General features: G+C 34.4%; 1 protein-coding gene across 2 annotated transcripts in view; it reads right to left on the bottom strand.

Moving 5' to 3' along the window:
• The window catches only part of LOC144964638 (poly(A) RNA polymerase GLD2-like), a 19,161-nt gene extending 7,677 nt beyond the window's left edge, over window positions 1–11,484 (bottom strand). Inside the window, exons 1-8 of one of the 2 annotated variants that reach the window (XM_078899127.1) lie at window positions 10,894–11,484; window positions 8,094–8,384; window positions 7,168–7,285; window positions 5,548–5,662; window positions 3,582–3,673; window positions 2,974–3,037; window positions 2,509–2,575; window positions 1–17 (exon numbers count right to left, since the gene is read on the bottom strand). The exon at window positions 1–17 is cut by the window's left edge and continues 60 nt beyond it. In XM_078899127.1, the coding sequence (XP_078755253.1) occupies window positions 1–17; window positions 2,509–2,575; window positions 2,974–3,037; window positions 3,582–3,673; window positions 5,548–5,662; window positions 7,168–7,285; window positions 8,094–8,365 (745 nt within the window). In that variant the 5' untranslated portion in view covers window positions 8,366–8,384; window positions 10,894–11,484. The remainder of the gene's footprint in view (window positions 18–2,508; window positions 2,576–2,973; window positions 3,038–3,581; window positions 3,674–5,547; window positions 5,663–7,167; window positions 7,286–8,093; window positions 8,385–10,893) is intronic. The other variant, XM_078899126.1, reaches the window with a different exon arrangement.
• Window positions 11,485–14,632: the final 3,148 nt, after the last annotated feature.

Below are 14,632 nucleotides of genomic sequence, written 5' to 3'. Positions count from 1 at the left end.
TATCGCATTCAAACCCTCTGAATCAACACGGGAAAAAGAATTGCAATAACACATGAGAAAATTCAGCAATCACAAAGTAAATAAATAAATAAAATGAATAAATACATGATAATTTAATTTTTAAATCTTAGAGAATAAAGAAATATAAATTAATGTGACCACTCTTTCCAAAAATACTTTGAAGTCATAACTCCTTAGTCAAAATCTGTTCTTTATTATGATTAAAGATCATTATCTCAGGAGTAATGTAAGAAAAATCACCAAATTACTACAAGCTAGCTCGACATTGATATTTTTCTGGAAATCAGAATCTCTGGAAATCTTGGTTAACGGGAGGGGCGACACCTGAAACTATTTTCAAGAATAATGATTATATCCAATATCTTTTTATATTGGGACATTGCCTATGACCAATGGATTCGAACCATGTGATTTATTTCGGTGGGCGTGTCCGGTTGCCATGGTGACGGCCGCCATCTTGGATTTTACTCTTCTCTGGGTGCTATTTTAAAAAGTTACTTTCTCAATAAGTTTCCATGGAATTTTCTTGAAATTTGGCATGGTTGTATATTTGTATATTATTTTAAAAAATACAGAGCATTTTTGAAATATTTTAAATAGATTTTTATTTACAAATTTTTAAAAATTATATTTTTTCGGTATGATAAAAATCATGTTTTTTGACATAAAAATGTCAATTTTTCAAAAAAATAATAAAGATATTTAAAATTCCTTCTGTATGATTTTAGATAATCACTATAGCTCTAGACATGCAAAGTTTTAAACAAATTGGTTGATAAATGACAAAATAAGATAAAAAATAGTGTTAAAAAATGTCATTTTGAGAAAAACGAGATCAAAGATAACAATGAATGAAAATAATAAGACAAAACGGTACAACCAGCTCAAAACATATCAGCACCGTATGAGGGTCCCCCGTGTTCTTTTTCTGCCTCCCTCTGGGCTTTTTCACGGGTCTGAGCTTTCATTTTGCGTCTTTTTTTTCTCTTTGTGTTGAGCAACCCTTATGCTCTGGTCAAGTCTTTTTGACTCTGCTTGCTGACTCAACATCTGGGAGTGTTCTCCCAGTCCACCGATGCCCAAAGACACTTTCAGGGATGTTATTTCTATTGGACCAAAATTATACTCTGCACCAAACTCAACTTTTTTTAGGGAATGGAAGTATGTTTTATGGCATCTTGACCAAACAGAATTATGAAACCTTTCGTTTGGATTTTGTGTTGTCTTCATCTCACAACACTTCAACAAAGCATATACAGGCTTCAAGTGCTCATGAATTAAATCAAAATTCAAAGGTGTATTTACACGCTGCTTGTGTCAACAGGATACACATGGGCAGCAATATATTTTTTTATATAAAAGCATCTGGAGTCCGGTTCAGGAGGACAATACCTATGTTGAGGGAAGTCATTGGTGTAATAACCGTGGTAAAGACCAGCAAGGATAGCCCATTTCATTTCTTTCCGCTGTGGCATTGCTTGGAATCGCTTTATCATAATACTACTATCACACACCAAATTCCAATCAAAGATTTGTAGTCACGGGTCAACCACGAGCCATCATAACTTTCTTGCTTTCTTGGCTTTTGTAGCAAATAATTGTTGCCAACGTTTGGATTTTTTTGTCACTTTAGGTATATTTATAATAATCCAGTAAAAATTGGAAATATTTAGAGATAATTAACGTGAATACGTGTCAAAATTTGATAAAACAACTGATCAATCGAAAGGTAAACAAATCGTAGTAAAATATAATAGTAAGAGAGGCGAACTTTCACCCTGTCTCAACATCCAATCCCTGGCGCGGAGTCAGAGGTCTAGTACAAGGTCAGCCAATCAGATCGCACCATTCGTGATCACGTTGTATTTACCTGACAACTTGACCTCTTATCAGCTGTTTGACACACAATCTTTGTTCGCGACTAACAGTTTCTAAACTCCTCCCCTGCCCATATTCTGATATTTATGAGACTGAAACCGTGTCAAATAGACGGGCAAAGAGTAGACTAAACTATCGATATCAAAATTTACAACATCGATATGTATTATAATGCTTTTCAGTCCTATTATTTTCTGTTGAATTTTCACAAAAAATTGAAAAGTTTGGTATTTTCATGTCGACTTCCATGGTTATGAAAGACGATTTACAAACTTTATATTATCCAAATCACCATCTAAGTGCTGAAAATATGTGAAAAAATGATTGTTCTTTGATAATACATAAAAAACTGAAATTTTATATTTTGACCCAAAAATCGATATTTCAGGTGTCGCCCCTCCCCTTAAGAGAAATAAAGACCATTACCTATAATCACCACAATAATAATTACATGATTACTGAACTCTTTAGAGATATTCAGGCAAACTAAATTAACATCATGATAATTTGTTCAGTATTAGTCGCTCTAGTTAGGGAAATAAGTATTCTATTACATCAACTGCATACAGGCAATGCCAGATTCAAGCTCATGAATTATACACTACTTACGAGATGTTATCTGTGAATTTTAAAATTGGACACTTGGCAGTTATCACATGAGCTTTTGAGACAAATGCTGAAATGTGGAGGGTCAAAAATGTAGAATAATTATCATTATTAATTTATAAAAATAATGTATTTTGGTATAACTATTAGTTATGGTGAATCAAGTAAATTTTTTTTTCCAAACTGAAGTTGATAAATATCTCTTGCGAGACAAAATTCACATCAGTTACGAATTGTTAGAAGTCATCATTAGAAATTTTAGAAAAAAAAAAGTATGCCCACCATCAGCAATGTGCAGTCTTAAAGATCAGATGCGCAAAATTACATTAAAAAGTTTCTTTCATTTCTGCTTTTACTATTTTATTTTAATAACAAGGGTAACCGTGCAACTGTGAGGTAGTAAAACAAATTAAGGACTCAGACACTTTCAGTATGACTTAAATCAATAAATATAATCTTAAAACTTACAACAGCAACGGAAGGATCGGAGGAGGGATCTCAAAATGATTGGGGCTTGCTTTTTCTGATTTATCTGAAAATGATGAATTTGAGGAAAACAGAATTTAATCTACAAAAATAAACCTACATGATCAAAGGTCATAAGGACAGACTTGCCGGTGCAAATCTGGGATATGAACAAAAATTTGGTGGTGATGATGAAGATGATAATGATGTTGACTTTTTTGGAACACCTAAAAAGTATGAAAAAATCTGTAAAACAGCTTGAATTTTTAAAAATCAGGAATAGGAACGAATATCAGGAATTTACTGAGTTGGTAGGTATCTAAGGAGCTAAAAATCTACCTAAAGCATCAACATCTTATTGGTAAAAAGGTGACATGGAAAAGCTTTATATTGTATATATATATCAAAAGAAAAAAAAAAAAAGAAGAAAATGGAAAAGTTAATATCAATATGTACAAAATCAAAAACTAACAAGCAGAATAATAATAAAAGTAAAACAAGGGAAACTAGTTTCAGCATGACAGTCGAAGGATGCTCCCCTGCCTTGATGGTATCTCAACCCATTATAACTTAGCTATAGTAAAGTACAAAAAAACTTGTAAAATACTTACTTCATTATCCGAGAGATAAAGGCACATATCAACATCACTTGTTCTCGTCGCAAAGCCGTTCATGGAAGAGCCAACAATAAATAAGCGACTGTCTGAAATAGAAGTTCATAATTTATTTATGTTTTACTCATTCCAAACCATCTGCAACTGAGTTTGGACGTAATCAACATTATACTCTAGAAAGTTCATAGAATCATGCTTGTAGTGGACTCAAAATCTAAAACAGGGATTGCCTGCCTGAACCAAAATAATCATTCACAGATTTTTCTAATTGATCTCTTGTGTCTCTTAAATCATATATAAGATCAGAATGGTAGAAAAACCAAACAATCCCCACCCCCCCAATGCAGTAAATTCAACAGCTGGGTCAATTAGATTTGTCATCCATCCGTTCCATCCTATTCAAAGGGTAGCAAGAAATTGCTTCTGTTGCATAAACCAGGGTAAAATCCCTCTCCAAAGGCTTTATAGCCCCTACATGACAACTAATTTTTATTGAAAAAATACGAACAGGGGTTGAATTTTAAAAAAAATAAAATTATTAAACGAAAAGAAAATAGTAGGTATGCTGTGGGCCACTATCAATTTCACGCAATCCAAATTGCACAAAATGTGGTGAGATTAGTCCCTTTTTTTTTGTCATGCAAAAATTACACATTTTAGCTAAATGCATCATGATTAACATTTATGACTATAAATTAAAAAAAAAAATGTTTTGCCTTTTGTGCCCAAGTGATAATTTTATCTGGTCCAGGAGCTTTCTTGGTTTTAAGCGTTTTAATGGCTTGCTCAAGCATTAACAATGTTATTTTTTTTTAAATGTCATAATCATTTTTCAGCTCTCTTTGTGTTTAGTGTTGTCAAATACTTTCTTCGTTGTTTCTTGTTTACAAATGCAAAACAATGAGTATCTTACTTTGCATTTCCTGAATCATCTTTATTTCTTTGTTTATGTGATCTAAGCCTACAGAAAATATATTATTTTCTTGAATAGATGCTTTGTAACCTTGCAGCACAATATTTGTGCACCATATATTTCTTTTTTTTTTCCCTCCTTTTTGGTATCCCAGGGTCTTGTTGTTTACTGTTCTATTTCTAGGGAATGACTTTGTTATTGTTCAATATTTCTTGCATGTCTTTTCACAAGTCTATCCAGTTCTGGGGTCCAAAAAAAAAGTTTGTGGATTTTTGTCTCCTTTGTGGGATGGATTATGTTTTTGAATTAAATATATCCTTTCCGCTTTAATTCTACACTCTCTTTTAATTCTCCAGGTATTATTTACACATTTGCAAACTGCTGGAACTTTTCCAGAAGAAGTAGTAACCGGTGAGCCACCATCAAATCTCATAAAATAGAAAATGCACCAGTTTGATAAGACAAAAGAACTAAAATCCACAGTCCGACTAAAAATACATCAAGAACAATGCTTACATTCATAAATAATTCAACAGCTGCCATTACACTCTTTTGTGAGTTTTTGATTATGATGATATTATACTTTAAACTCCTGTCTGCAATTGGCTGGAGAAGCTCAAAATTTTTCCATTTTCAAAGAAATTCTTTAAAATAAATTATAATGGGGAAGAAAAGTTGTGAAATCAAAACGTCTACTCTTTTGGTTCCTAAATCCTTGAAAATGAGTATGTAACCAGTCCTTCAGTAGTATATAGGATGTATAGACAGATTCTTAGGAACATGGGATGTAAAAGAGCGAGCATGGATGATCTTTATTCATAATCAGAATATATTTAAACCAGAAAATAAGGTACCATCACTCTGACACCAGAAGATGAATTACATAATGTGTGTATCAGTCCTTTGAAAGAGTGGTTGCCCACTTCCTATGAAAGAGGAACCAGTTTTTTTACAGCAAACTTTTTTTCCCTATTACAAGCAAATTTTTAAATTATCAATATTGTCATTTATAAAGAACATTTTAAGTCTTTTGACAGAATTAAAACCAACCTGGGATAGCTTCTTTAATGATTGAATGAAGTGTCTTTTGCAGTGTCAGTTTCTTCTCCAAATCTTCATCACTCATTTTGTTATCCAAAAAATATTCCCATATTGCAATGGTTATCTGGAAAATTTTTTTTAGATGCATGTAAAAGTGAATGAACATAAAAAAAACAAGGGTCCAAATTTATATGAGCTCCTTTATATTAGAGAACCAAAATAATATATAGATAAATTATAATTAAACAATTAAAAGCAAATTGTTATCAAAATGTGAAAGCAAAGTGATAAAACGTTTGTTTGTTTGGGGGGGGGGGGGGGGGGGTGTATAATGCATATGTATTAAACAAAATTTTTTAAAAGCCCAACTAAATGGAACAACGCACAAATTATGGAATTCTTTTCCAAGTCAATAATTTGTGACTTTTCATAAGTTTCAAAATGACTCAAAAAGAAGATAAAGACGACAGATGACTTGCAGGTGATTAACATTGCCATGTGATCTCGATGCTTTAGTTTATCAATGTATGTCAAATTATTATAGACCAGGGCTTGTCCATTGTCTACTCAAATGTACTCACTGTGGCATTTTTAGTTTGATTTATGACTCATGTACACTTGTTGTTGTCTACAAAAATTAACAAAGCATGTAGTCTGAAGCAATGATTACAGAGCTACAATGAAATTATTGTCAAGACAAAAATACTGTTAAAATGTTTTTAATCACATGGTGTGAAACCAAAAGTCTATGCAATAATCATTGTAATTGTACACAGTTAACGTATACCATCTCAATCTGTTGCTGTAATCAAACTAAAGGAAACAATTTTTTTTTTTTAAACTGCCACGTTCTCATAAGCAAACAAAGGGGCATACTAGGGATGTATAAAATCTGAATGAAAAAAGTGAAATTAGCGTCATTTTACATAATAACTCTATGATGTTGCATTCTTTACATGCCCTAGTAACATATTCATAAATTAAAATGTTGTGTCAATACCCCAATGAAACTTTGGACTGCAACTGTAAAAATACATTGTGATCTATCCATATTGAGTTTCAAATCAATTATATTGAACACCAAAGTGGTATAATGTTTCAAACTCCAGCTCTTCATGTCATTTGATCATCAAATTTAATTTTATAAACTTGCAGCACCTTTCGAAAAAAACCCAAAAAAACAACAAAAAACCCCACACAAATGTACCTACGAGTCTACACCAATCATAGAGTATCTACTGATAATCACTTTTACTATATATAACTTAAACAGTTGAGTATCTTTTGGGGAATTGTATAAAAAAAACACAGACACAGACAAACATTGATTTTCATCAAGTATCTTTCTAGTATTCACATGAACTGGATGTAAAGCACCAAAAACATACGTGTATATTTCCTTTTTCAATGTCTTCCAGCACTGCTATGTATTATTTTTTTTGGGTGGGGGGGGGGGGGGGGGGGGGGTTACGTCTTTGTAACTTACTGTATTACTTGCATTTCAGAGATTATCAATAAACCATTTTATCTTTGTGGATTGCATAATCCTAATTCACATGACTTATAAAAAAAAATAATTTCCAGACTCATGGTTCATGAAGTTGTAAACATGAATAATTCATAACTAACCTTTTCTGTCCCTTTACTGCAAGGAACAAGATACTGCTCTCTATGTGACGGGCTTGGTTCATCTGTTCTAGCTTTTTTACCTCCACTGACATCCTCATCCTCATTAGATGTTATTTGTCTGAAAGAAGAACATGCACTTTATTAAAGGTAGCCATAGGCCCATGGACCTGAAGTCTATCAAAATTTCTGATGAAATATAATAGACAATAAATATTGCTTGCCATCCTTCAATAAGATGCTGAATCATTTCCAATTTCTGACACAACTAATAGGCTAAGTTATCCTATTACTTTTGGTTGAACAACTTTAATCCCATCTCTAAAAAGATTTCATAGCTCAGTGTCAGAGTATTAACCTCATAAGCGAGACTGTTATCAATCCCGGGTGCAGTTGAGATTTTTTTTAAACCCACCTGTCAATCCAGCAGTAATTAGATAGTTGAGTCTTTTAGATATGATGGAAAGTAATTTACAATGAACTAGCATCCAATCCAAAGAGTAGCAATCAATTGCTACAGACTCCTATCCGTTTTATGGTAGAATCTGATTCACTGGGCCTTAAAGCCCTAGAGACTACTACACAAAATAAAACCCGGTTCACCTGTGTGTGAGTCGAGTGCTCATTTAAGACACCAAGAATGCATTCTAAAAAGTGAAAATCATTTATCGCGAAGTTAGTAAAATAATCAAAATTTATTGTATACACATTCGTTACATTTATCAATACAGAAGTGATGACATTAATTATGATAATTGTAAGGAGGAAAAGAAAGAAATAAAGAAAGAAAGAGAGAGAGAGAGAGAGAGAGAGAGAGAGAGAGAGAGAGAGAGAGAGAGAGAGAGAGAGAGAGAGAGAGAGAGAGAGAGAGAGAGAGAGAGAGAGAGAGAGAGAGAGAGAGAGAGAGAAATGAGAGATTAATCTCTGACCTTTTATTGTTATTTTTACCACCCCATTGTCTTCCCCCTTTGCCAAATCCTTGAGGATGATTGTTCATTGGTCTGACTGGATGCTGCATTGGTCTGACTGGAAACCGCATGGGTGGTCTGTTTAAGAGGGGGCTAGGCCCACGAAAACGTCCATTCATCAAATCCACCTGGAAATTTGGCACTTGAACACAACCCCACAATTGCATTGGTTGTTGAAATTGAGGAGGACCATTATTAAAATTTTGATTTTGCCTCATCTGTCTTCGTTTCATGATTTTCAAGGCAAGTGTTCTGAGGAAATAAAAAGCTGCAGGTTTTCAGAATTGAGTTGCAATAACTGTACACAGTGAGTCAATTCGCAATAACTTAACTAAATTACCCAGAGTTAAGTTGCAATTACTGTTGTAAACAATTATCAAGAGTCGAGTCACAATCAATAACTGAATTACTTGAGAATCCACTCTGGATAACGGTATATACAGTATTATATTGTGACTTGAATCTGGATGTCTACATTCAATGTGGCCCGACTTCTGCATAGCTACTTGAAACGAACATTATTTTTAAGGAGACAGATGTAACCTGACTACCTGGTGAAACCTAAGTTGTGTTTACTCAGTAAAATAGAACCCTATTTGTTAAGGCTAAGTTTTAGTTCCTTTAGATAACTTCATAATGTAAAAAAAAGTAGCAATGCGTTGAATCTGAAGTAAAAAAAAAATATGAGCACTGAAGTAAGATAATTTTTTTTGGAGAAGACACAGGCTTTTTCAAATTGAATCTTAAGCCTAAAAAAGCGACAAAAACCAATCCACATCCATATCATAGTGATACATTGTCATCCCCCTCCGTCCCCCAAATTAAAAAAATCAAACTCTAATTCTTAACCAACTGTGTATGCAGGGTGCATATATTTATTCCTTATATTATTATTATTATTATCATTATTATTATTTTTATTATTATTATATAACATTAATAATTTAATCACCATAAATAATTTATTTTTTTACTGTATTTACGTCTACGTTATTATAAAGAGAGTCTATCATTTTTACTGAATAGTGATAGCTATCTAAATATAAGTATAAGCATATACTAAGCTTAAGGCCAAAAATAAACTACCTCTTCTAGAATAATTTCCACCACAAATTACATTAATACAGTCTCCTAAAGTCTAAAGAGTTTAGAAGTTACGTTACTGTTACATTTACACTACGTCATGCAATGGCAATAGAAATAGATAAAGTGATAAAGAATTTTTAAAACGTTATTTTAATATATGAGTATGAGTAATCCAGACAAACTAATATAATTGATAAGCGAGAGTCATTCAGCCCCATACCGTCCACTAAGAGCCTTGTCACACCTTACGAGAACAAGGGAAATAATCTGTCCAAAATAAGCACTATAAATAATACCGTTTTCAAAGAGCAATGCCGCAAAATCTGAAGACATGGTGGTTTGGGGACTTTTACCCAGCAAGAACTATTATCCATGATCTAGTGATGTTAGATATGTGATATATTTTTTCCCTACCGACCACATTCTTTTCCATCATTCCCCTATCGACCAAAGCCAGATCCCTTACCGACCACTCGATCTTACCTCAACGGGAACATTATTTTGATGCACTACAATTTGATATAAAGCTCAAATAAATAACAAGAAATGCTTTACTGTAAATATCATTGTAAATATACAGTAAATAAGTCTATAATTTATTCATTAAAAAAACAAAAACAAATCAGCTTAAAATTCTTGCTCGATGCGCTTTACAATGTCTACCTGACAAGGAAACATTAAAATAATAACAGTGATGAGGACAAGACATGAGATGCAGATTTATTTTTTAAAACAAACATCAAATTGAAACAAATACTCATTGAGCCCTTCCTCGTCAAGGACTTCAATGGTATCACGCTGGCTGCCCGAGCATTGTCTTTTTAATGTAACCAGTGCTTGCATCGGTCACAACTGATCCGGCCATTGTGTTTTCTATTGCTGAAGCAATCTGATGAACAAGATGAATCATCGTCCACAATATCGTCTGTATGAGGTTTTGACTAGTTTCACTGAAGGTGATTTCTGTCTTTCTCTTTTTGGCCTTCCCTCTCTCTTTCTGCTTCAGTGCCAATCTCTCTGCTTTATTTCTTCCCTCTCCTAACATTTCCTTTCCTGATCAGTCTTCTTTGTAGAACCCTTTTTTCTTAAATTGAGCTTTATATAGCGCAATATCCACTAAGTGCTTTACAAAGGGTCCATGGCCAACATTTAACATTTATTTCTGACAGAGACAACGCTGTTAACGGCCAAGTACTCATTTTAGACCTGAGTACAGTGAGAGAATGTGAGTAAAGAGCTTTTTCCAAGGACTCAACTATACGCCAAAAGTAAGTGTCATACCACTAGACCACATAGCCTTCCTATTAGCAGCCACTATTAAACAACAAACTGTTTAGCAACTATTTACACATCTAGGTCTAGGACATGAAAAAAAAACAAAACATAAAACGTTTTAAGGTGTTTGGTCCGGTTTTTAAAAGACCCATTTAAAGTGTTTGGTCCCTTCCCTCACTGACCAACCTGTTTTCAGGGCACAATGGAGATTCAACACTGATTTGACACTAGTAATGCCTCAATATAGATCCCAGGAGGCAGTTTTAAGCCACTCAATGTAGCCTATTGCTTCGGTTAGAAGAACTACATTTGGCTTATTTATTTGTCAATCGGGAGTCCCGACGGGACGGACAACGTGTAGTAATGCAACCCGTAAAGCCAAGAAAGATTTTCATCTTACCTGAACAAAAGTTGTCAATTTGAGTTGTGTGTTTTCGCTACAAATTGCAATTTTGATAGTTCATAGTGGTGGAAGCAGTCTTCGTTAGCTTTATTACAACTCTAAAAAGTCATTCTACAGGAACTCTAATCTAACAAATTTACAAAACAAAAACTCTCGTGTGTTGTCTATTTGTTGGTCGGTCGAGGAAATGGTCGGTAAGGGAAGGAACGACTCTATGACATCAATTCATATGAGTGAAACTGAAACTAAAACTAAAACTCTTTTCTAGATATCTAGCCTCATTATTGTCAGAATTCCAGATAAAAAGTGTAAAAGTAAAAATGAAAAAGATCAAAACATCTTTCAATCTTTCCTTACCACCTCCACTAACTCCGATTCCACCTACCTTACTGATTATACTTTTCTATTTCTATCATGCAGTCTACACGTAAACCATAAATGGAATCGAAATATTCTGACAGGATAGAATAATAAAGATCTAGATATATTATAAACTGGAGTTATCTAAGATACATCAAGTTTCAAGAGGATAATAAAAGTAGAAGCATTCATTTGCAATTTGTATTTCGTTTCAACGTTTTTGGATTCAAAGTTTTCAGAATAAAATACTAGGCCTAGTGTTGCCATACACTAAAGGAGAGACACTGATATAATTTGGATCCGGCTACCACTACACACATATAGAATAAAGAACCACCATTAACACCTTCACCGCCGTCACCACCACCAGCACCACCACCATCATCATATCATAATAATCTGCAAGTCGCTGTTGTTACATTTGAGCAGCCCCTATTTGCTTTTTACCTCTCTAATGATCAATTCTAATTCATTCAGAAAACAATGGAGCCATGTTGACAGGGAAACGAACAGCATCACTGATAGAAAACTATCCACAAGTCAATAAAGAGGAAAGTATATCATAATCCGCAGTTGGTAAAGCACTTGTTTCACACACATAAATAAAAACTTGAGCTTTTAAGAGCAATATTTAATAAACACGGTCAAAGCCCCCCTGACCAATAGCAACATGTAACATGTAGAACGAGACATGACGCCTGTTTGGCGATATTACTTTTTTTTTTTTCTGACGGACACAACAATGTTAACGGCAAGGTACTCAATTTACACCTGAGTACGGTGACAGAATGTGAATTAAGAGCTTTTCCCAATGACTCAACTATGCGCCGAGCGAGGCTTGAGTCCAGGAGCTTCCTATCCAAAAGCGAGTGTCAAACGACAAAAACCGCATAGCCGCAATTAGGGACCGATATCGACCAATAGTGCAGCAGAGATTTTTTAATGACCCCCCGCCCCTTGTCCACCCGGTGATAGCAGCTTCGAATTGTGTCACTGTGCTATGTTATGATGATATATCCTGGACGCAAACTCATCCCCGCAATCGCGTATGGTTCAAACCCGCCCGGAAGCTTCGCCACAACGTAATGTTCAAATATGTAGATCCTCGGGCTCTCGACATAACGACACTAACTGCCCCCCCCCCCCCCCTACACTACTAATAAGTGGCTCTTTTCGTTTGATGAATACGAAGATCGGCGCATTCAAGACACTCTTCTTGTCTGGTGATTAGTTAAACGTGGCGCGAGCTATCTTTCGCGATATTCCCTCGCCTTGATTCAAAGTTAATCGACTTTTTCAATAAATATTTTCTAAAGGATTATTGACTTAAATCTACTAAACTGTCATGGGTCATACTTGTTGCAGAAGAAAGACAGAGAAAGAAAGAAAGAGAGAGAGAGAGAGAGAGAGAAAGAAAGAAGAAAAAACCAAAAACCAAAAAAAAAAAAATAATAAAAGAGAGAGAGAGAGAGAGAGAGAGAGAGAGAGAGAGAGGGAAGAGATAGAGAAAGAAAGAGAGAAAGAAATAAAGAGAGAGAGAGGGGGGGGAGAGAAAGAAAGGAAGAAAGAAAGAGAGAGAGAATGAGAGAAAGAAAGAAAGAGAGAGGTGGAGAGAGATAGTGAGGGAAAGAAATAAAGAGAGAGAGAGAGGGGGGGGAGGGGAAGAGAGATAAATAAAGCATTTAGAAAGAAAAAGAGAGAGAGGGAGAGAGAGAAAGAGAAAGAAAGAAAGAGAGAGGGGGGGGGAGGAGAGAGAAAGAAAGGCAGAAAGAGAGAGAGAGAGAGGGGGGGGGAGAGAAAGAAAAACAGAAAGAAAGAGGGAGAGAGGGATAGATGGATAGAGAAAAAGAGGAAGAAAAAAAAGAAAGAGAGAGAGAGAGAGAGGGGGGGGGGGAGAGAAAGAAAGGCAGAAAGAGAGAGAGAGAGGGAGAGAGAAAGAAAAACAGAAAGAAAGAGGGAGAGAGAGTGACATTAAGCAGAAAGTGACATACGATCAATTGGAAAATCCCTCTTTTCATAGGAATGTCAACAACAAAAATATATTTTATTAGTGATATTTATATTTTTTTTAAAACTTGAGCTTTTATGTGGTCCAAGATCCACTAAATGTGCTCAGAGCACTGAACAAAGGGTCCCTGACCAACAGCAACACGTAGCATGTAGAACGAGACATGACGCCTGTTAGGCGTTATTACAATTTTATTCCGACAAACACGGCTGGGGAGTTCACTCACGGTTGATTTTTTTTTTTTTTTTTTTTTTTTGTTGCTTTAGGTCTCTTCCAACACAAGTGAGGTTATGTGAGAGACCGCTGAAACAAAAAAACAAGCAATCTAACAAAAATAGTACAAATGTAAATCAAAATCATAACCTAAAGATATCATAAGCTAAATTATAAATAACCAAGAACAAACAGACAGAAGATTTACAGAAAAAAAAAATATCCCCTGTCAAAAATACAATCACAAACCAAAGAAGCAGGATAGGCTAGTAAAGAGAAGAAGAAACGACATCACTATCGGATCGTACACCCATGCGAACATCATAGGTATATGATTCAAGGGTGATGCTCCCATCCAACCACCCGCCACTCACGGTTGACCAGTGTGTCAAAACTTATTTTCCTTATTACTTCGAAATTTGCCAAAATGTTCAGGCGTTATTGGGATTTTAGATCGAAGGAAAACACACTCTTATTTTTTCTTTTCTTTTCTTTTCTTATCTTTTTTAATCTATTTGCTTTTTCTTTCTTTTTTTTTTTTTTGTTTAATTTATTTTTTGCTTGTTTTGTTTTATTTTGTAAAATGTATCTGCAGGTCTGGTAACTAAATGCGATTATGGGCTGATTTAAGATTGTTGTAATGTACAATATTTTACGTTGGTATGAGATTTTTCATTTCAACTATAAACTTTTAACAATTTGGAATATTATATGACACGCAAATAAGTACAAGACGCCATAGCCCAATCAGCCTTCGACTTCACATTCAACACATTGTTAGAATTGATTAAATTGATAATGAAAGAGTTTGCATCACAATACCCCAAATAGAGCAGTAAAGTTAGGTGCCCCAAACGTAAACAATAACAAGTTGCTAGTGATTTCCGTTAGGGACCGGAATAATTTACGCACAATATAGGTCTCCCAATTTTGTAGTTTGAGTTGTAGGCAATACACTTTCAGTATTGAAAATATGTTTACATAAAATCTAACAGTTTCAGAAATAATAATATAAGGCTAAATTATTATGAAAATCAGGCTCCGAATAATTCTCGTTTTGTTCACACCAGCGCAATAATTTGCTCTGGTCTAAAAATAGATAGACTGTAACTTTTGATAAATTTTAGAAAATTTTACCTTTTGTTCCATAAAATA

This window comes from Berghia stephanieae, chromosome 2 (genome assembly GCF_034508935.2).
Source record: "Berghia stephanieae isolate SIO BIC M18660-M18661 chromosome 2, UCSD_Bste_1.3, whole genome shotgun sequence".
Lineage (NCBI taxonomy): Eukaryota > Metazoa > Mollusca > Gastropoda > Nudibranchia > Aeolidiidae > Berghia > Berghia stephanieae.
This window is presented reverse-complemented; position numbering and strand designations above follow the sequence as displayed.